This window comes from Gobio gobio (genome assembly GCF_949357685.1).
Source record: "Gobio gobio genome assembly, chromosome: 8".
In the NCBI taxonomy this organism is placed as follows: domain Eukaryota; kingdom Metazoa; phylum Chordata; class Actinopteri; order Cypriniformes; family Gobionidae; genus Gobio; species Gobio gobio.
The window spans coordinates 47,276,563-47,298,525 of NC_137114.1; the positions used below are offsets into that span (position 1 = coordinate 47,276,563).

Sequence of the window (21,963 nt, forward strand, 5' to 3'; positions counted from 1 at the left end):
GTAATTTCTAGTGAGAAATGAATGTAGTAATTACATATCTTGTTTAGTTCTCACCAAAGCTCTCTCTATTTTGCTGTAGAGTAGATTAATAAACGGTTACACTGCCTTATAGAAATCTGTACGAAATCAGTTTCATGAGGTGCCTTCATGCACAAACGCTGCCTTACAAGTCACTGTCTGATAAGGCAGCGAAGGAAACAAGTCAGCAGAGGTGGACAAAGTACACAACTCCATTACTTGAGTAAAAGTAAAAGTACTACTGGTTAAATATTACTCCATTACAAGTGTAAGTTGTAAAGATAGATTTTTACTTAAGTAAAAGTACAGAAGTACTTGCTTTTAAAAGTACTTAAGTATCAAAAGTAAAAGTAAACGCATTATTTTATTATTGTTGCATTGTTGTATGAATGCACGCTGTTCCATCATGGGGGTTTAAGCCAGTCATGCTCCATCTGACATGCTAGCAGACCTTGAACTCATTTAAATACTTGTTTAAAAGTTACAAAGCTCTTATCAAAGTCAAAATCATACTAGAAAAGAAAGGCTTCTACATTGTGTAATTGTTGATAGGATTATGTAAAAAACATTTCTGAAAGGACTTCAGTTAACATTATTAGCCCAACTACGCTTTTGCATGCTAACTAACATCATTGTCGAACATTACCTATGCGTTAGCGCTGGATCCACAAGGTTATGGCAACTTGGCGGGTAAATGTATAAAAATCATTTGACCAATCATACTTCATACCAATGTTAATTTTAACAGCAAATTTTTATTTAGTTTTAGTCATAGTCTTTTGACTATAACATTTTAGGCATCTGAATTGTTTTAGTTTTAGTCTATAATAAGATTTTAGTAGAATTAGTAGAACTAAAATTCAGTACTTGTGGTCTGGCGTCTGAGAGGCAGCTTTCTGTGTGCACTTTCGTGTTGTCGCACTTTTTCAGACTTATCCACGTCTGCTCTTCTGAATTTTAACTTTTAAGTATGACTATGGTTGCGCGCACTGCGTCTGGGAACTGCTGCCTTCTATTTTGCCATCAATTGAGAAGTGTTCAAAAAATACTTGGAAATCATTGAACTTCATGTGATCCTACAAGAGGGATTACTGATAGGCTGTCTGCACAAAAAAAAAAAAAAACGAATCATCCACTGACTTTCAAAGCGGCTACGAATTTCTACTTCGAGGTCCTTGATAGAAATGTAGTGGAGTAAAAAGTACGATATTTGTCTTTCAAATGTAGTGAAGTAAAAGTCATACGTTTCCAGAAAAAAATACTACTCAAGGAAAGTACAGATCCTCAAAAAGTGTACTTAAGTACAGTACTCAAGTAAATGTACTTAGTTACTGTCCACCTCTGCAAGTCAGCTGTCTAGGTTTTCGGACGCAGCCCATGTTTTGATTCTGGATCCGGGCCTTTTTAAGAATATGCGGCCCCTTTAAGTAAAATGACGGGCACTGAGCATGCGCAGAAGAGAGAATCGCGAGAGACGGGACGAGTGCTGAGAGAGACCAGTTGAAGCTGAAAGTGACGCTGTTTAACGATCGTGAATGAAGGACAAATGTAGAATATTTTCTCTGGATGCCTTATATTTACAGTCTGCAGGTGAGAGATGTTTCTCAGCTTACAAAGTTTAACATTAATCATCTCCAGAGTTTACATGTTTAAGGACCAATGTAATGAAATGCGTTGTGTGTCCTGGTTTATTATTAGAGTGTAATAATATGTTGGCAAAGAGTTTTTCACAGACTCTGACTCTATTACACCAATAAAATGTGCTTAATGTGCCACTTTACAGAAGATCTCAGACATCAGCATAATGAATGAGGGGAAAACAGGGAACTTTTGAAGACAAAGAGGCTTTTCAGCAGCTCAGTTAAACATGATGCTCCTGTTGTTTCTCCCAGACTTTAGACAGGAGTTGAATAAACTTTATTTTAAATGCAATTAGCTAATATCTAAATTGTATCAAAATACTCCATATTCCTGACAGAAAACATATGTTCACTTCATTTAAATGTAATTAAAGGGTCAATCCATGTCAAATCAACCATTTTACCCATTAAAAATAATTAAGAATAGAAGGATGTAAAGTAATCTTTAATACTTTTAGAGGACAGGCACACAAACTTTGGAAAAATAATATTTATGGCACACAGACAGGTATCTTCTATGCAATTGTGTTGACAGAAAAAACTAGATACATTTCTAGTTTAAGGTTAGGCTACATTTCAGGTGATTACAAGCCTGCAGCCCATACGTTCTGAACATTAAGGCTACATTAGCCCGGTTTACATGAGACCTTTATGTCATTATGATTAAAATCATTCTGATTGAAATATTCAGTGGACAGTTTACATGAGACATTATCAAATAATTTTGTGACGTGCGCGCACAATTTGTCTGCCGCATCAGATTCTTAATGTTGCCAGTTATAGTAACTGCGGCGTTCGTGGATCAATAGGCTAGTTCTGTGTTCTTGATTTTTATATTTATTTATAATTTTTTGATGTTATCGTTATCAATCCGATAAGACAATTTGACTGATATATTCAAGCCGATAGATAATGTATTTCATTCAGCTGAGACACTTCAGACACGCACTGTACTCCATGATGATGGATTTTACCTATACCGATAACTAGGTTGGACCACACTTGCCGATAACCGATTGATTGACTGATAGTTTTTTAAAATGGATACTGGATAAAAAAACATAAGTAAAACAGTGCTGAACTTTATAACAAGACATAAAAAAACAGTACTCATCCATGAAAATGTGCTAAATTAAAAACATATATGAATATTAAAGTGAGAAGTTCTAACAGAACAAATTATTCAGAAAATAATTTAAACATTAAAATATTACAGGTCAAATTTGTTTCTTTACCTATAACCTAGAAACATGCATGTACATTTCATAGGTATCACTATACAATCCTTATGCATCAAGGATTAGCTTACATGAACTATATGCATTATGCATACATTATTACAGCATGTATTAATATGAGTTCAATTGTACCTTGATCATTCATGTTAGTTCATAGTGCATTAACCAAGGTTAACAGATACAAATTCAAACTCAATTTAATGTTGAAATTAACATACTAACAATGAACAATACTTCCACAGAATTTATTAACCTTAGTTAATGTTACAAATGTTACCATTTCATATAAATCTAAACAGTCTGCTTTTTTAGAAAGAGATTATCTAATAAAAAAAAACAAATGCGTTTCTGCTTTGTTTATATTTCTGTCGGCAACATGATGATACAGTTTGCTTTCTCACATCGCTAATTTTATGTGTGCAACATTTGGGTCGGACATGCGTGCGTTATCATCACATTGACTTACCTACTTGAGGTACTGCGAATGTTAACGTCCTCTCAGTCTCGTTGACAAACACACACACTGCTGTTCTTTACCTGCTAATGCAGCATCTAGTCAAGAAATTAATTACTTTATAATTATTTGGCAACAAGTACTGTAGTGATCTGTATCCATACCGTTTCGCTGTCGTGTTTTAAACGCGCATTTGATGTGTCAGCGCTCTCTGTGCAGCGCACAGCCTCAAGGCCTGTACACACCGGGACGAATATCGCGCGCGCTTATCGCCAGCGTTTTTCGTGCCGTTTTTCGGCGCGTCTTGAGTGTTCACACCCAAGCGATTTTCACTGGCGCTGCGCCGAGTGAACGTGCACATTCAGTCGATGCGCTCCCGGTACACAAGGTGGTGCTGCGGCACTTTAAGCCTCTGACACTCGCTTGTCACACAGAAGGAGAAGAGAGACAGTATTTACGTGCTTGCCAAAACCATAGACATATTATGTATATGGACAAAACCATTCACACACTTTTTGCTAACTGGCAAGCAGCATTAGCAGTTCATCTTCTTCTTTGTCTACTTACTACTTCTTCGTCGTATCAATGTGTGCTCGGCAAGACCGTTTTGTGCTTGAGCGCCACCAAGTCGTGTTTTACTGTCACTTCAGCAGCTCCAGGCACGTGAACAAAAGCGCCGATCTCATTGGTCGGACAGTTTTTTACGCGCCGCGTCAAAATAAAAAAACGAACCCGAGGCGTTTTTTTTAAAATGACGCTTTTACGCCTGGCCTGGTGTGAACACTCACATTGGCGCCCATTGTTTAGTCCCGAGGCGTTAAACGTTGGCGATAAACGCGTGCGCAAATCGTCCCGGTGTGAACAGGCCTTCACGTGTTAATGTAAACACAAGGCGTCAGTGAGTTTTTATTTCACCTCTAGAGACCGCTCTCATGCTTTATAATACCAGCAGACCCTTCTCAACGCATTGTACTGTGTAATGACAGCGCACCCTTCTCAGCCGCTCCAGCAACAGATGCAACCCGGAAAAACTATCGGTGTGTATTTTTTGCCGATAATCAATTGTTCCACCAATCAGCTATCGGTGCCAATTAATCGGCAAACCGATGAAACGGTTGACCTCTACTTATAACCATTGGCATATCTGCAAAAGCATGAAAAAGGCAGATACTGATGGTTTATTAATTAACTGCTTGAAGGCGATGAGTTGCATGTCTGTTGCATATTCAACGTTTTTCTCTGGGTAAAATAATGAAATAGCCTACTTACCAAAACAAAATGAAATCGGTACAAAATAAAATATAGTTTGTCAGATGTGTTCACATATGAAATGCGTGCTGAATAGGAATCTCAGAAAAATGTCTGTGGTCTGGATCTGGGAGTGTTCAGCAGAAATATCAAGAGGAAGTAGCACGGCTAAGAATTTCAACACATCCAATTTAATCTGCCACCTGGAAAAGCATCCTGAACAGCATGCTGCGTTCCTCAGTGCTGCCTAGAAAAAAGTGCCCCCTCCCAGTGTTCAGACACCCTCTGTGGCGCTCAGGTATTTGAAAAAGTAAAAAAGTTTACTCAAGACAGCATCAAAGCAAAGGACATTACCCCAAAAAGTATGGAATTTATCGCACTGGACGATCAGCCGTTTTCCATAGTGGAAAACGTGGGGCTTCGGAGGCTTGTTGAACACCTTGAGCCACGTTACTCCCTACCTAGTCTGCAATATTTTTCAGACTTGTGCCTGCCAGACATGTACAATGTTGTAGCCGCCCATGATCACAAGCTCTTGGCCTCTGATCTTTCAGCCATTTGGAGCTCTGATGTAAGCCCTACCTCTATGCTCATTCTCACTGGGCAATGGATTGATAAAGATTTCAAATTGCAAAAAATAATGCTGCACGCCCAAGAATTTACGGGTTCACACATCGCAGAGGCGAGCTCTTCAATATTCAACACAATGCAAGAAACATTACAATGGCTGGTTGGATGTCAGTGATGTAGTGAGTTTACCCTGCATAGCACATACTTTACAATTAGCTGTCAATGAGGGCTTGTTATGTCAACGGAGCATATCTGACGTGATAGCAATATGCAGACGAATAGTAGGCCACTTTAAGCATTCCCCTCTTGCGTACTCGCGCTTACACAGTGTTGGGAATGCAACCAAAAATTCTTCAGCAAGACGTTTCAACAAGGTGGAACAGTACTTTTTATATGCTGAGAAGCCTCTTGGATCAAAAGCAAGCAATCGCAGTTTATAGTGCAGATTATGTTCTGCCTGTGACATTAACTGCCCATCATTGGTGTTTAATTGAGAACACAGTGTCTATCTTTTACCCATTTGAGCAACTAACGAGGGAGATGAGTGATGAGTTATATTTATTCTGTGTATATATGATTAATCTCATGTGCATTTAGTTTTAATAACCCGCAGTGCTTCATTGTACCGGTGATCATCTTCAGTTTCAGTGCGCGCTCTCAAACGGGAAGAGCGCATCCACAGGAGTTATACTAGGTCTTCTGACTACGTAACTTAGCTCACATGTGTGATTTTGTTCAAATATAAGTTGTATTTATTTTGTATAAATATCTGATTGTTCTCATATGATACGTTTAGTTGTTAATTAACCTTCTAAGCACGTCGGTTGTTCATTCTCTTCAGCTTCAGCGCACATGTTGAGATTAACATGAACTAAGGTTCATAAATACTGTAGAAGTATTGTTCATTCATTGTTGGTTAACTAATGCTAACAAAAATGAAACCTTATTGTAAAGTGTTACCATTTTTTAATAAAGTAAGTTGGCCATAGGAGTAGGGTTGGGCATCGTTTTGATTTGAACGATTCTGATTCCGATTCCGATTCTTAGTTTCGATTACGGTTCTTTTCGATTCTCGATTCCGATTCTTTGAGGGGTGGAGTCACAACATGTCACAGGCTCATTTCACAGAGGAAAATTGTATTTTGATTCAATAATGAGTTTTAGTTTTGGGACTTTCTCCGCTGGCATTTTCACTTGCTTTGCTGCAAAGGTGAATGGAGTTTCACACGAGTCCCGGTTTAACAATAGCATTAACAGCAGTCATTTAGGACGGCTATACGTTATAGAAAAGACGAGAATCGCGTTTTTTTCTATTGAGCTTTATTTCTCAAAATGGTGTGTGTGTGTGTGTGTGTGTGTGTGTGCGCGTGTGCTTATCCTGGTTGCAATGACAACAGTGCGAGTTATTATAGTAGGCATGAGCGCCGGCGGCTGCTGACGGCTCATAGTGTACACAGAGGAGCGCGCTCAGAATAACGACCGAGCTCAGTGTTTTGACTGAATAATACGGTTTCTTTCTCGCAAAACCTTATAGTGTGCCCCCTGAACACTTTCCATATGGCGCGCGTCTCCCTGTATCGTTGTTTATTTTTTGTAATGTTTTAGCTGATCGCCATCACTGCCATAATAGGAAGGAGCGCGTGCAGGAACAGTATTTTAAATGTCATAGGACATAGGGCACTGGGACAACATCAGGGTAAGTAAAAGAAGGCTTTATTTTCATTTCATGTTGAACTATCCCTTTAATAACGTTGGTTAGCGCAGGGTTGCCCGAGGAGGACAGACCTGCGCAGCATTTCAAACACGCTACACTCGTTCATTTATACACCACATATTTGTAGTACATCCTCCCGTGCAAGAAATAAGTTTGTCATATGTGTTGCACTGTGCCGACCCAGGCGTTTTTTTTTTAAGTGAAATAAAGCCACACTTTTGAGCGCCGCTTACCGTGCTCCGTGGCTGCAACAGAACAAACGGGCGCGGCAAGCACTTCCGAAAACTTGCGCGTTTGGAACCGATGATCGGAATCGAAAACAAAATTTCTAAACGATTCCAATGGCACCGTTATTTTTTAAACGGTTCCAAGTTGGAACCGGTTCTCGATGCCCAACCCTACATAGGAGTGTAAAATGTATTTGAAACGTTAAAGAATCTTACACTGGGTTAAACTAGGCTACTGTATATGTTTGATTTATGTTGAAGTGTTTGGGACATGGCTTTTAATTGTGAGCCTTTTGTTTTTGTAATCAGGCTATCAAAGTTTATCAAAATTTGTATTTAGATTTATCGGCCCATATATCAGTTATCGGCTTTCAAATAGAAAGAATTATCGATATTGGCCAAAATGTTCATATCTGTGCATCCCTAAGTTCAAGGTACATGCTGCAATAATATGCCTTGAATTTGTTGATGGTATGTCATATTTGAATGTCTCAAAATATCTCAAAAACCCCTCCGCGCGCAGCTTGGTAACAACCTCCGGCACGTAACAGCACCGCTGCTGGAAAAATTTCTAGGGAAAAACATTGCACTGTTGGCATATAATGCAACTCACTAAAGTCGACATATTTTACTAATGTTCCTACCAATCTCTGTTTAAAATAAAATAAAGCTGTCATCTTTTTTAAAGTCATTTTACCCTCCTGTAATTTGAGCCAGGTCTGGTCAACTCTGGTAATTCATTATAAATTCAGTAACTTATCTTTGATTTTTCCAGATCTGGTCCTGTGGGCGTCAGTATCTCACAGTGATCACAGTTCACACCTGCAGTGAAGCCCCTCCCACAACAATTCAGCAATAAACACTGGGAATATTCACATCATCCTACAAGAGAAGGACAAACTCCAGGTGCAGCAGCTAAAATCTGTGTGACTGTTAAAGATGGAGTTTATTAAAGAGGAGATTGAAGACATGAGTTATCCAGAACCATCCAGAATAAAACATGAAGATACTGAGGAACAAATAGGTTGGTGTCCATTCTTGATTCTTCATTATTGACTGCTTTAGTAGCTGTGAAATAATAACCAGTATATGGGTCATTATACGAAAATGTGCCATTTCTCACTTTTAATGTTTGATTTTCAAAGTACTGTTCTTTAAGCCCCTTTTTGGATTAAGTAGATCCTTACCTCTCAGGAAAATGTGCCGTGCCATCTCAGGCTATCTTTTTTTTTCTTTTCTTTTTTCATATAACTAACGTAAATGTGTGTGTTTGGTCAACTCTGTTACCGACATATTAATTACTTTTTGAAAAGGTTTTAAATACATATATAGAACAAATCTGGTATACTGTGAAAGATAACCCCCCCCCCCCATGTTACATTAACCTGTTAGCCTGCACCCCCGCTTTTGAAAAAATCCTAAGAAATGGCATAATCAGACTAAAACCGTTACAGTTAATGATTCTGTAACGAGGTATGTTCGTGTGGGAAGAAGGAGGCGGGAACCGGCGAACAATAAACATACTTTTAATTAAATAATACAAACAAAATGAAAGTAAAAGCGGCAGCCCCTCACGGACGACTGCCGTACACATACAGGCCTGGTCCTCTCTCGTCCTTCACTGTCGTCGCTCCTCGTTTACACTCACGTCACTCCTCCGTGAGACACGAGGCCAATGCGCCACGCAGCTGGCGCTCATCATCATAATAATGACCGCGGCCTCGTCCCGTTCTCACGGTCCCTCAGCCTCGCTGCCCGCCACATACCCCCAACGCCCTTCGCAGGTCGGGGGGTACCCACGAGCCTGCGCTCTACTCAACCCCTGAAATCTTTTCATCAAAAATCTTCATTTCTTTTCAACTGAAGACAGAAAGACATGGATATCTTGGATGACAAGGGGGTGAGTAAATTATAAGCAAAAGTTTATTTGGAAGTGAACTAATCCTTTGAGTGTTTGTGAATTGAGAATATTTTAAGTTTTATTTTTTTTAGTTGATGAATACGTTCATTTCCAAATTTCACTCTCCCAGCAACTTCTGTTTTAAGAAAAATGTATGGAAACAAAAATAAAACACCTCAATTCAACTTTGAGTGGATTATTAGCCTCTCTTACTAAACATTTACAATTAGTTGATTATATTTTTTATTTTTATTTTTTAAATGATATTAGAATATTATACACATCAGTAACAGGGTTGACAACAGTTACCGTATTGGTTATACTGCTTGTTTGAGTTACAGTTATGGGTGTAATGGAGTCTTAATTGGACATTCATAAATCTTTAATTCAACATTACTAGTCAGCATATTTTGGAGACAGCTCTATTGAGATATTTTAGCATAAAAATTATGATGATTCTGCGGATGTGAATGTAAACCAATTGTTTTATTAAAACATTAACGTAACATTGCAATTAAATGACCAATTGGACATGTTTGGGCTTAACAGAATAAGCAAAAACCACTAATGATCACTTACTTATCAACTACGTCCACAACAACGTTTTAAGTACTGGCACTCAGGACTGGAGCAAAAGGACTCAGTAAAGGAAAAGCTAACTGTTGAACATGTTTGGCCTTAACAGAATAAACAAAAGTCAATGATCACTAATGATCACTTAATGTAACATTCCTGTGTGCCTACCCAACAAGTTTTGACCAAATGTCTTTCTGTATTTCTACGTGCCGTGCTGTCACATTAAGAGGAGCAGGAATCATTCTTAAAATGTCATCAAGTATGTACCAGATGCTGTCCTCACGGGCTGGCCAGAAATATCTATTCGGGCCAACACAGTGCATGCACTTCACGTAGGCATATCCTTCATCTTTTGCCACGATGATTCCTGGGTAGATCTCCTTGTCATATGTCACGACACACCATTTTCCGATAATCTGGTCGTCATTCTAGTCGATCTCCTGGGGTCCCTGAAGTTCTTCTGTCAGGTGCTCCTCTGACTGGATTGGTTGAGGTAAGACTGGTGTGCTTGAGGTAGCTGACAGTGGAGGGAAGGTGAAGTGATGAGTGTTGAAACGTGCAGGACAGATTATTCAGTGTAGCACACAGACAGCCCAGGGACCGATGGGATGTTTGCTGGAATGTTACGGTATGCATCCACAATATTCTCGGTTTCCACATAAAAGAGCTTCACTGTGGTGCCAGTGGTCAGTAGCGCTCGGTAGAGTATGATGGCATCAGGGATGTCACGCCCTTGACTCACAAGCTGATCTGCCAGTCTTTTTAACACTCCCCCAACACCATCAGGAGCACCCTTGCCGTGGCTCGCTTCAAAGAAATTCCAGGTGCCACTCTCAAAGCCCCTCTTTCTCAACTCAGTACTGAATAGGAAGAAATTACCTTTCTGCCTGTATTGAGTACAAGGGCCATCACTGAAGAAGTGGACCACAGACACAGATGGATGATTGGCTTGTATGTAGTCCAGTACTGGTTCAAGATGTTGCCAAATTGCCGGGGGACCTTTTTGCTTGGATTGAGAGATGGTGCAGAAGCAGAGAGGGCTAGCATTGTCACCAACATATAACACACCTGTGTGCATTGTTGCCTGTTGGTGTGAGGCACTGAAATGTACAGCCTGGATCTCAGCACTGTATTTGCACGAGTAGTTTTCCGAGAAGTCCACATGTAAAATGCATTCATGTGAGGACAGACTTCTCTTTAGTTCTCTGGAGAATGAGAACTGTTGCTTGATGTTGAACACATGCTTCTTGAACTTATGCAGCAGGCACGTGAAATGCTCAATGAGCTCCTCTAAAGAGCTTTCGATTTGTTTTTTTGCTGTCACTTTGAATGACATAGCCTCATTTTCTTGTGGCATTCGGTTCTTCTCTTTCTCCTCCAGTACCCACTGTGTGTCTGTTATAAGCATTGATGCATTGGTAACAGTATCCAGTGGGAAGCTTTTCAGTTTGCATTTGGGACACTCTCCATACATGCACTCCTTACTGCTGGAGCTGCAAGATACCTCCTCTATTAGCTTCTCAAGGTTTGAGTTGGGAAGCAAATTTAGTTGCTTCAACTTGTCAACCACAAAGCCGAGGTTCTTGTGGATTTTGCACATGCAAGTATCTCTGTCTTGAATGGTTGGATGTACAACCCAGAAGGGACGAAGTCTACAAAATAGAGTGTAGGACAAAGCTCTGTTTGCATTTTCGGACTGAAACTTTCTGTGAAGGTTTAACAGTGTATCAACAAGAAATCTCTTCTGTTTTTTTTACTTTGTTTCGCGTTATCGTCTGTTTTCTCCCAGTGGTGACCCGACTGACATCATGGCTCTGATATATGTGTTGGAATGCGGAGCTTTTCTTTACGAGAGAAAGAAAGTGCATTTCCATCTAAAGTCTTCCACCTTCTTCTTGGAAGACCAGTGGCACTGGTTTTTCGAGCTTGTGACTGCACAGCTGCTGTGCTCAATTGATGTTTGACTTTAGAAGAAGGGGATGTTGTTTTATTCTTTAGGTGGAAGTATCTTTTTTGTACTTATTTGTCTTTTGTTTTTCTTTTTCCAGGCTTTGCCTCAATTTCCCCAGGTCATGGTGGAGCCTCTTTCTCTCCTTCTTTGAACTTAAACGCCCCTGATCACGTTGCCTGCAACACAGTGAAGCACTGATTAATGAAATACTTGTACTGACAATCAAATTATCATAAATAAATAGGGAGGTACATGTACATGAACATCCATGCATGAACACACACGCACACACACACACGCACACACACACACACACACACACACACACACACACACACACACACACACACACACACACATTAAATCGAAATGAACAAAATTGAAACATTGAACAAAAGCCATAACTTCTATTTACTCTAACTCTAACCTTGAGGGCCCTGGTGCTGGCTCTACTCCTGGTTCTGGACTTAGAGGTGGCGTCATGCACTGAGCTATGCTTGCCTCACTTGCTGCTTTGCCTGTTCTGCTTTTCACTTGTGCTGCTCTCCAGTTCCGCTGCTTGGCTCGCCTTTCTCTGTCATTTAGTTCACTAACTGACCACTTTTTCCCTGTGTCTCTGTCCTTTCTCCATTTTGCCCTCTCTTTTCCTAAATATGCTTCTCGTCTCTCAGGATCAGCATCTCTACGTTGTCTGTATCTGCGCTGTTTCTCAGCTGCAGACAGAGGCATCATAACAAAATCAAATCAAATAAAAATGCATGAAACACTTTAACAGCAACCTTGTGTGCCTTAATGAGATGCTTAAATGCTGTTATATATGTACATTTTTAAATATGTACAAATAACTTTTTAACATATGCTTTTCTGGTAAAAGGGCTGATACAATGAGCATGTCCCTGTCTTTCAGACATTACATAAACTCAAAGAAAATTCATTAAAAGAAGAGAACACTTACTTGTCTTCTACCATCAACTTCATGAAAGGCAGATGATGTCACTTCCTGGAACTGATGCAACTTTTGGAACAGTCCATTATCTTTAAACAGGGTTCCCACTCTTTCATGAACACCAGATTCAAGGACTTTCAAGGACTTTTTCAAGCACCTTCTATTTTATTTCAAGCACCTATCAGATTCATAACCCAGCATATGTAGCATCACGAAAGACCTCTTAAAGTAGACTACTTAACATTTTAGCCCTCCTGCTGCATTTGCATCCATTTTGACCTGGAAGAGGTACAAAAACCTTTCTACAAAAATACATAGTTAGTATAAAACTGAAATTTTGGAAATGTGTTAAGACGTTTTTGTCATTTTCTGTCATATTTTTCATTGTCTTTAGTTATCTTTGTTTCTTTATTCATTTACTTTTCTTTAAATTGAAGACATAGGCTATCAAATACACCTTTTGTGTTTGGGTCCATTTAAACCCAAAAGTGCACTGTGACTTTACACATGAAATTATGCTGATATTTTTTTTTTAATCTAGTAGTTACTCTTGTTTTGTTTTGATCTCAAATTACTTTTTTACAAATTACAAATGACGTAAAATACATTTAGACTCTTTCCTATATACTCACACACATTTATTTCCTTTCAACTAGGATTGCATTTTGTTAATTAAAATGCTTGGAATGCACCTGCACATATATTCAGAAATATTATTATATTTTGCTTTAAACATTTTTAGTAATAATATTTTAAAAGTGTAGGTTTCATGAATTTAGACCATCGAAGTCAGCGGAGTTCATACTGGTAATATTCAAATATAATTTCTCAAATATTGATAAAAATATATCTTCTTGCATCAAACTGCTTTTAGCTGTAGTTCTTATAAAAGATTTAAAATTCTAAATTTTTTAATTAATAAAAAGTGGTTAAATGTAGTAATAACACGGTAAAACCTGTTAACATAAAAAAATTGCTAATTCACTCAATAGATAGGTTACTCATTAATAAATTAACTCCATTCAAAATTATTTTGTTAATCACTTTTTATTGTAAATCACATTTTCAACTAGAAGAATGCAGCGGCTCAAACATGCAGCTGCTCAAAACTTCTTTTCTGCTCAAAACTTCAATATTTTTTTGAAAAATATTTCAGGAACATTTTAAACCTCATACATGTGCAGCTCAGTGAAAAAAGAAAAGAAAAAGGAAATAAATAAAAATAAATAGCAATACTCTCTATTGCTTATTTGCTTTTAAAGTGTAACTGTTTTTCACTAAGCTGTTTTTCCAAATGTTCAAGTTCTACTTTTTTCTCCTTAGCGCCATGTCTCAGGGAGTTTGATTTTGCTATCAGAGTAACTTGCCCTGTACTTTCAGCCTTCAAAGCATATTTGTCAGCTGATTCAACAAGAGCCTTCATGTCACTCTCCAGCCTTTTTTTCTTTGATTGAAGCTCCTCAATTTCTTCAAACAGTGCTTTTCTTTTTCGATTCTTTGCTTGCGTTTCTTCTTTCTTTCTCTTCTCCTCCAAACTGTCTATGTATCTTTGTCTTGCACACGATACAGATAGAAGAAGTTCTTTGTCAACTGCCACATTTTCAATTCCTCCTACAATCCGGAGATGATCGACAATCATTCTCTGAGCTCTGTATGTATCCTCTACAAGGTTCTCCACTTCAATCTTTCGGTTGACAGAGAACCCCCTCTCTACTGTCCCTTGCCCATGAGACAGCAACAGGAGTTGACGGCATATTTTCCACAGTTTCTGGACTTCATTTTCTTTCGACATGCAGCTATGCAGGAAAGTGTCTACTCGATCGGAAAGGGAGTTGAAGTCAGCAAATGCAGAATGATTTTTCTGCACAACATCATCAAGGAAATGTGCATACTGCTGAATAATTTCATCACAGTCCTGCTCGTTGATCCTCCCTTGATCTACCAGATAGGCAAGGGTTCTTCGAAGCATGCCCTTCAACTGGTCTGTTTGTTTTTCATCTGCCATGTTCACAGGATCTAAGAAGCCCATATTTTTCACCAATATGTATTTCAGGGGAGACTTCTGTTGGAGTTTGTCAACCATAGCAACTAGACCATCTCTGCAGGACCGCCTGAAATCCATAATGGTGCTTGCACCAACCTTTTGCTTTGCCCTCAACTCCTTTAGGATCCTGTTGGTGACATACCCAAGGTCGACACTTGAGTAGTCAATGTAATTTGTTGGCAATTTAATGTCAACATCCAGGAGCTTTTTTACGGACTTGGCTTCCTGCATGACCTCTGGTTTGATGAATCTACACATTAGATTCTTCAACATCTTGTGAAGATCTGCAGCTAGAAATGGCACCATTGGTTTATCGGTCTGGTACTTCGTTAGAAATGGGGTGACACTCTTACTCACAGATAAAGCAAAATTTATCTGTGCTTCCAGCAAAGGATTCTTCAGTGCTTGACAGACTTCCTCAAATGACTTGGTGTCAGGATTTGGTGTTCTTTTCCCTCCAACGGCACTCACATATGTGGCCAAGTTTGGCAAGATCTGCAATGCTCTCTCCAAGACAGGAGTGTTTTCTACCCATCTTGTTGGGCAGAATGATAGTGGAAGAAGACCGTCTTGTGCCTCAGTGACTTTAAGATATTCCTCTCGACGGGCAGGGCAGTCATGTAGGAGCTGATATATGGCACGTAGAAAACCATCAATCCTCCAACCTGTTGATGAAAGTCCTTTCTGAAACGCCCCATTCACAATATGCAGACCACAACTTCCCAAATTCAAGAGGTTCAATCCATATTCATCTGCAAGTGACTGTTCCACCTTCTTGTAAAAGGACCAATTTACATTTGGTCCATCCATGGATATTTGCAACATGTTTTTCTTTGGCAATGCTTCAGTGCCTTTCTCAAAGGCCAATTTGAGATCATCTGCTCTGGCATGCCCCATGAACTCAATATCAAAAAATTGCGTTTGAACCTGATCACCATTCCAAAATCGGACATGAAAGTCACACTGTTTTGATTGTGTCATTCGGTTAAGAGACTCATCGAAGAGCAGCACATAGTTCTCATCGCCAGATTTGAGTTTGTTGGTGAGCAGACTTTTGAAATGGGGAGCTAAACCATAACTGCATATGTAGGCACACTTTGTCCGGCCACATGAAAAGTTCTTGGCAATTTCACTATCAGGGAACATTGCTGAGAAAAGCTGACCTGTAGAAAAAAAAAAAAAAAAAAAAACTATTATCTCTCCTGAACAAATAAATAAAGAATAATTTAATCAGGCCTTTGTTTTGCTTGTTACCACTACAATTAATACGAAACACAACTTATTTTCTTTACTTAGTAACACTCTTGCACACTCTGTGATTAAAAAATGTAACTCACGTGTTTGTTCACTGGAATGGAATGAATAATGAGACTGTGTCACTTTAAGTGACCACAATATTTCTGCCTTCATGGTTGCCTCCTTTGTGACGCTGACAATTTGCGATTGTCTCTGTGTCCCAATTGTTGAGGCTGTGGTGGTAGGTTGTTGCACTGGCATAAATTGTTGAATGTTTATAGCTGTGAAAAACATAGCATAATGCTTTTGAACCCTACACGGAACCATTCTAGAATGAACAGATGCTGGTACTAACTTAAGAGTTAAAGTTGTTCTAAAACACTGAGGCTTGATTTCACAGACAGGGCTCAGATTAAGCCAGGATTATCTTTAGTTCAATTAGGGCATAAAAATAGCTTTTAAAAACATGGTTTAGAAAAAAATATTTTTACTGATGTGCATCTAGAGACAAAACAATGGCCCTGACATAGTTTAATGTCTGTCAGTGCAAGCTGCTTTCAGTTAAAACAGCTCAAATGTGCATCTTAGTCTGGGACTAGGTTTAAGGCTTGTCTGTGAAACCGGGGGTATGTGTAAACGTATGTGTCACCCAACAATAAAACATTAATTAAACTATAATACTTTCCAAAGAAATATGGTCACAATAAAGACACTAAAGAACGGGTTGTTACTGCCAGTCTAAACAGTAATAAAGTCCTACTGTCCATCAATACTGCAGTAATATTAAAGCATATACTGGCATATGATTATTTTTAAATACAATGAGGAAAGAGCGCTGATAGAATGAGAGTTTTAGTTTTCCTTTTTATGAATTATTATCTGATTAAAAACAGTAAAATATAGAGATAATATTATAAATAAATTTTGCATTTGGGTAAAAAGATACAGATAATTGTCAAAAAACAAAATAGCAGGTAGCGTATTCATGCAGTATAATCAATGGTCGCCTGAGGGCGCTAAACGCCCACTGTCGTCTATCTGAGAGCAAAACGCAGTTTGCGGGAAAGAACGAGATACTACACTAAATATAACGATGCTTTTATATATATATATATATAAGATAATTGGCAAATATATATATATATATATATATATATATATATATATATATATATATATATATATATATATTATACACACGTTTTCTTCCCATAGAAAACTGTTATAAAGAAAACACCTAGCGTGACTTTAATGCATTAAAGACAGTAATATTATAAGAACAAATTCAGTACACATCTTATGTAGGCACGCAGAATTGAACTCAATGCGTGCATTACGTTCATATTTTGGGCTCTTCTACTTGCCTGTACATAATACGCTGTGTTCATTATTAGTTTTATAAATAATAATGTTCATTTCGAATATAGTAAGTGTAACGTTATGCACTAAAGTACGATATCAAGGGGAAGGACTGCGACGGAAAACAGTCACTGCTAGCAACATTTTTAAAAATCATAAAACAAATATTCTAGTAGTAGTAACGAGGACTCGTTTTATTTTTCGCTAAGCCCCTGAGTTTATCTATACGGCTAACATTTCATTGTATCCACACAGACTCCTAACGAACACTGACTAGATTAACTAGCATAATGATTCTCAAAACGAATACATTTAAAATATATATTTTTTAAAAAGTTAGCTATTGTTAAATACAACATATATTAAACTGTATGAGATTATTTACCTTTTGCTTGACTCTTCATTGCCTTTTGATGTCCTCCGCATTTTGCATGGCTCTTCAGTGCCGACTCCCCCATGGAATCCAATTTTATGTTTTTCTTGCAAATTGAACATCTTGCTAAATGTAAATCTGTTGGAACTTTTAGTAACCAGTTCTTATATAGATCGATACCGAGCCAAGAATCACTAAATTTGCACTTCCCTGGCATTGGGCCTATTAACTCTCTTCATCGGTTCATGCAAGGCGGTGCATCAGCACATGCTAAAGTGTTTTTCCCACCCCCCACCGTTTCGTTAAGCACCGTTTCGTTCTTTTTTTTTATAGTGCATAATACTGTAGGGCAAGTTTTGAAATAACCATTTCAAAACCATTAAAAATTTATTTCAAATTTAATTCAAGCACTTTCAAGGACCTATATTTGTTTTCAAGTACTTTCCAGGCCTTGAATCCATGTGTCTGAAATTCAAGTACTTTCAAGTACTTTCAAGAAACGTGGGAACCCTGTTTAAAGAGGTGTTTTCAAAAAAAGTAACAGGGTTGACGAGAACCTAGGGGGCCCGACTAAATTGGGTTGTTTTTTTTCTAAATTTGACACATCACATGTTAAGAATAAAATCCATTCATGACTAATGAACTGACACTTAAGGCTTTATACAAGTATATGTTTTTTTTATGATAGTTTGACTTTTTTGACCTCGATAGCAAGTAGAAGTAGAAAAATCATACCGAGGGACAGGCCATTTTCAACATTTCTGCAAGATGCTTTGCACAAAAATGTGATTAAAACCCTTTAAAAACAAAAGAAACAGAAATTAATTTATTCTTATATATGATGAGACATATTATGGAAACTAAATTATAAAATAGTTTATTTGTTTTATGGTTTATTAAGATATAGAGATCTTTTTTTGCTGAGGGACACAAAATGGCACGTTTTCGTATAATGACCCACATGGTTGATAAATGACAGAGAAATTCATCTAAATGATCACAACCCAGTTTAATTGTATTAACAAGTGAATGACAGAACTGACTTTTGCACATATACTTTATACTCACACTGACAGATACCTGATGTCTTGTTTTCTGCTAAGTGTTTGTAATTTTCACATTTAAACTCATTGAACTGATTCTGACTGCTTAATATGTTTATTTTAGACCAGATGGAAGTGAAGGAGCAACGACACAAACTAAATGATGTAAAGAAACTCTGTGACTTCAAAACTCAAGAAACAGAAGCCAAAAAGCTGCACACCTGCTCTCAGTGTGGAAAGAGTTTCCAAAATAAAGGAAACCTTAACAAACACATAAGAATTCACACTGGAGAGAAACCGTATACATGCTCTCAGTGTGGAAAGAGTTTTTCTCAATCATCAGATCTCAGTGTTCATCTGCTCCGTCACTCTGGAGAAAAACCATTCAAGTGTGATCAGTGTGGTAAAGGTTTTAATTCATCGTCAAATCTAATACAACACCTCAAAGTTCATTCAGATGAGAGACCTCACTTGTGTTCTTTTTGTGGAAAGAGTTTCTCAAGGCTGGACAGTTTTAAACTGCACCAGAAAACACACACAGGTGTGAGAGATCATGTGTGTTGTGACTGTGGGAAGAGCTTTACTGCATCCTGTGAACTGAAACGGCACCAAAGAGTTCACACCGGAGAGAAACCGTATACATGCTCTCAGTGTGGAAAGAGTTTTTCTCAAGCATCAGGTCTCAGTGTTCATCTGCTCCGTCACTCTGGGAAAAAAACATTTACCTGTGTTCAGTGTGGTAAAGATTTTATTTTGTCATCAGATCTAAAAGACCACCTGATAGTTCATTCAGATGAAAAGCCTCATGTGTGTTCTCTCTGTGGAAAGAGTTTTTCGCGGCTGAAGAATTTTAAACAACACCAGAAAACACATGATGAAGTGAGACATCATGTGTGTTTTGACTGTGGGAAGAGCTTTACTAGAGCTGACTGCCTGAAACGGCACCAAAGAATTCATACTGGAGAAAAACCTTACAAGTGCTCATATTGTGACAAGAGTTTCACTCGGTTGGGACGCCTGAAATCACATGAGCGAGTTCATTCTGGAGAGAAACCGTACCACTGTACTCAGTGTGAGAAGAGTTTTAAAGATGCATCAGGTTTAAAAAATCATCTGTTTATTCACTCTGGAGAAAAGCCATTTAACTGTGATCAGTGTGGTAAAGAATTTAATTTGTCATCACGTCTGAAACAACACCTGAAAGTTCATTCAGATGAGAGACCTCATGTGTGTTCTCTCTGTGGAAAGAGTTTTTCACGACTGGACAGGTTTAAACTGCATCAGAAAACACATGATGAAGTGAGAGATCATGTGTGTTTGTGATTGTGGCAAGAGCTTTATTGCATCTAGTCATCTGAAACAGCACCAAAGAATCCATACTGGAGAAAAACCTTACATGCTCATATTTTCTATTAGCTCCCGGTTTCTGGCTTAAATTAATACATTGTTAGCTTACTGCATGATGTGTATATGTACATTTCTGAAATGCATAACTTGGACACAGTCTCCTCCTCTGATAACAGATCACTCTAAATTGTAATGTAGACAAATGCAGTTTCTGTAAAGATGCACTGAAACGATATGTAGTGTGAAAAAAAGCTGTACATATAAATATGAATTGAATTGTGATGAGTTTTTCCACTCAACAGTCAACAACTCTCACAGTGTAAATAAAGTCGGATTGGATTGTGTCTAAATAGTTCTTTCTAGAATTAGATATATACATGTCATTTAATTATTTAATAAGTGTATTAAATTGTCTTTTGATACATGCAATTATGAGAAATAAAACAGAAACAACCTCTTGTCTTGATTGACCTATTTAATGAACACAAAGAATTACTTATATTGTCATGATATGTCAGTTGTGTTTGTTAGTTTCGTTTTCATGGACTTTTAGTTTGTTTTCATTCATCACGTGTTCCTTTGAGTTTTCTGGCCACTCATCAGTTCCCATGGACCCTAATCATCACATCTGTTTGTCATCTAGGTTATCATCATGTGTGTATGTTCAAGGCAAGAGTTCAGTTGCTGATTATGCTATTGAATTTAAAACTCTTGCAGCCACTGATGAGAAAACCCAGAAGTGCTGGCAGCTCATTTTTTGGATGGATTGGTGGTGGATGTAAGGATGAGATCTATGCTTGTGACCCCCCGGAACTGCTGGATGACATTATAGATCTCGGAATTCGTTTGGATTCCTGTATGGAATTGAGGAGTAAAGTTCGGGGAAGTACAAGCTGGTCACGGGCTGAGTCATCCGTTTCCTGCCCTGCTTTCCGAGTCGTTGAATCATCTGACCCTGAACGTATGCAGATGGGGAGAATACGTTTGTGGCAAGTGGTCGAGGCAGAGGGACTGTGAGAAGACCCGGTGGGACCCACATCTGAGCTCCTGGGTCAAGGTGGGGTGGCTGCCATCTGAGAGGGAGTAGAGGAGTCGCCACCATTTGTCGTGGCCCGGAGCCTGCTGCCGTCCGCCATGATGGGGAGGAGCAGAGGACGGCGGAGGAGCATGCCAGCTGTCAGTTTCGTTCTTGGGGTCTATCATTTCGGCAGAGGGGATTCGCATGGAACCTGTAAAGGATGGGGCTGTCTCCGACTGGCCGGTGCCTGGCTCAAGACAAGCATTGCAACAATTTTTGGGCTTTTTTTCTACAGGCATTTTAATACAAATTTCAGCCAGATGGCAGCTCCTCTGACAGCCTTAACCTCCACCAAGTCCACATTTTGTTGGTCTAGTGTTGCTCAGACAGCTTTTGTTGTTTTGAAATTCAGGTTTACTACTGCTCCTATCCTTATTTTACCGGATCCCTCATGATAATAAGTTATATCCATGTGCTTATTTTTCTCATTGCCTTTATCCCTCAGAGCAACAGAGAGCTGCTGACTGTATGCTTGGCTTTGGGAGAGTGGTGTCATTGGTTGGAGGGGACGACGATTCCATACCTGGTGTGGACTGATCATAGGAATTTGAAGTATATTCAATCATCCAAATCGGTTGAACTCCAGACAGGCTCGTTGTCTTCGGGCCATATGGTGGGGGCTGTCGCCTGGGGTGTCGAAGGTCGGGTCAGGTGAGCGCTAGCCCAGGTTGAGGTGCCCATGGGGTGTCCAGCAGATCTGTTATTTGTGCCTGACACAATCTGCACCACCGTTTTACAGTGGGGTTACTCTTCCAAACTCATGTGTCATCCTGGTGTGAGGAGGTCGCTGGCAGCCATCCAGGCCATGGCTGAGAACATCCGTCGGTTTGTGAGGATGCTCAAAACAAATCTTACATTCATTGGTCATTGGTCTCACATTGGTCTGCTTCACCCCCTCCCCATTCCTTCCCGCCCCTGGTCACATATTGCCCTGGATTTTGTTACTGGTTTCCCTCCTGTGGCAATACTGTGATCCTTACCGTGATGGATCCAAGGCGGTC

At 38.9% G+C, this 21,963-nt stretch overlaps 1 protein-coding gene across 1 annotated transcript; it reads left to right on the forward strand.

Annotated features, from left to right (window-relative positions):
- The first annotated feature begins 1,485 nt into the window (after positions 1–1,485).
- Positions 1,486–20,336, forward strand: LOC307129897 (uncharacterized protein). Its single transcript, XM_079822697.1, has 3 exons — positions 1,486–1,608; positions 7,885–8,133; positions 18,662–20,336. The coding sequence occupies exons 2-3, from the start codon at positions 8,049–8,051 to the stop codon at positions 19,858–19,860; spliced, it is 1,284 nt and encodes a 427-aa protein (XP_079678823.1). The 5' UTR covers positions 1,486–1,608; positions 7,885–8,048; the 3' UTR covers positions 19,861–20,336.
- Positions 20,337–21,963: the final 1,627 nt, after the last annotated feature.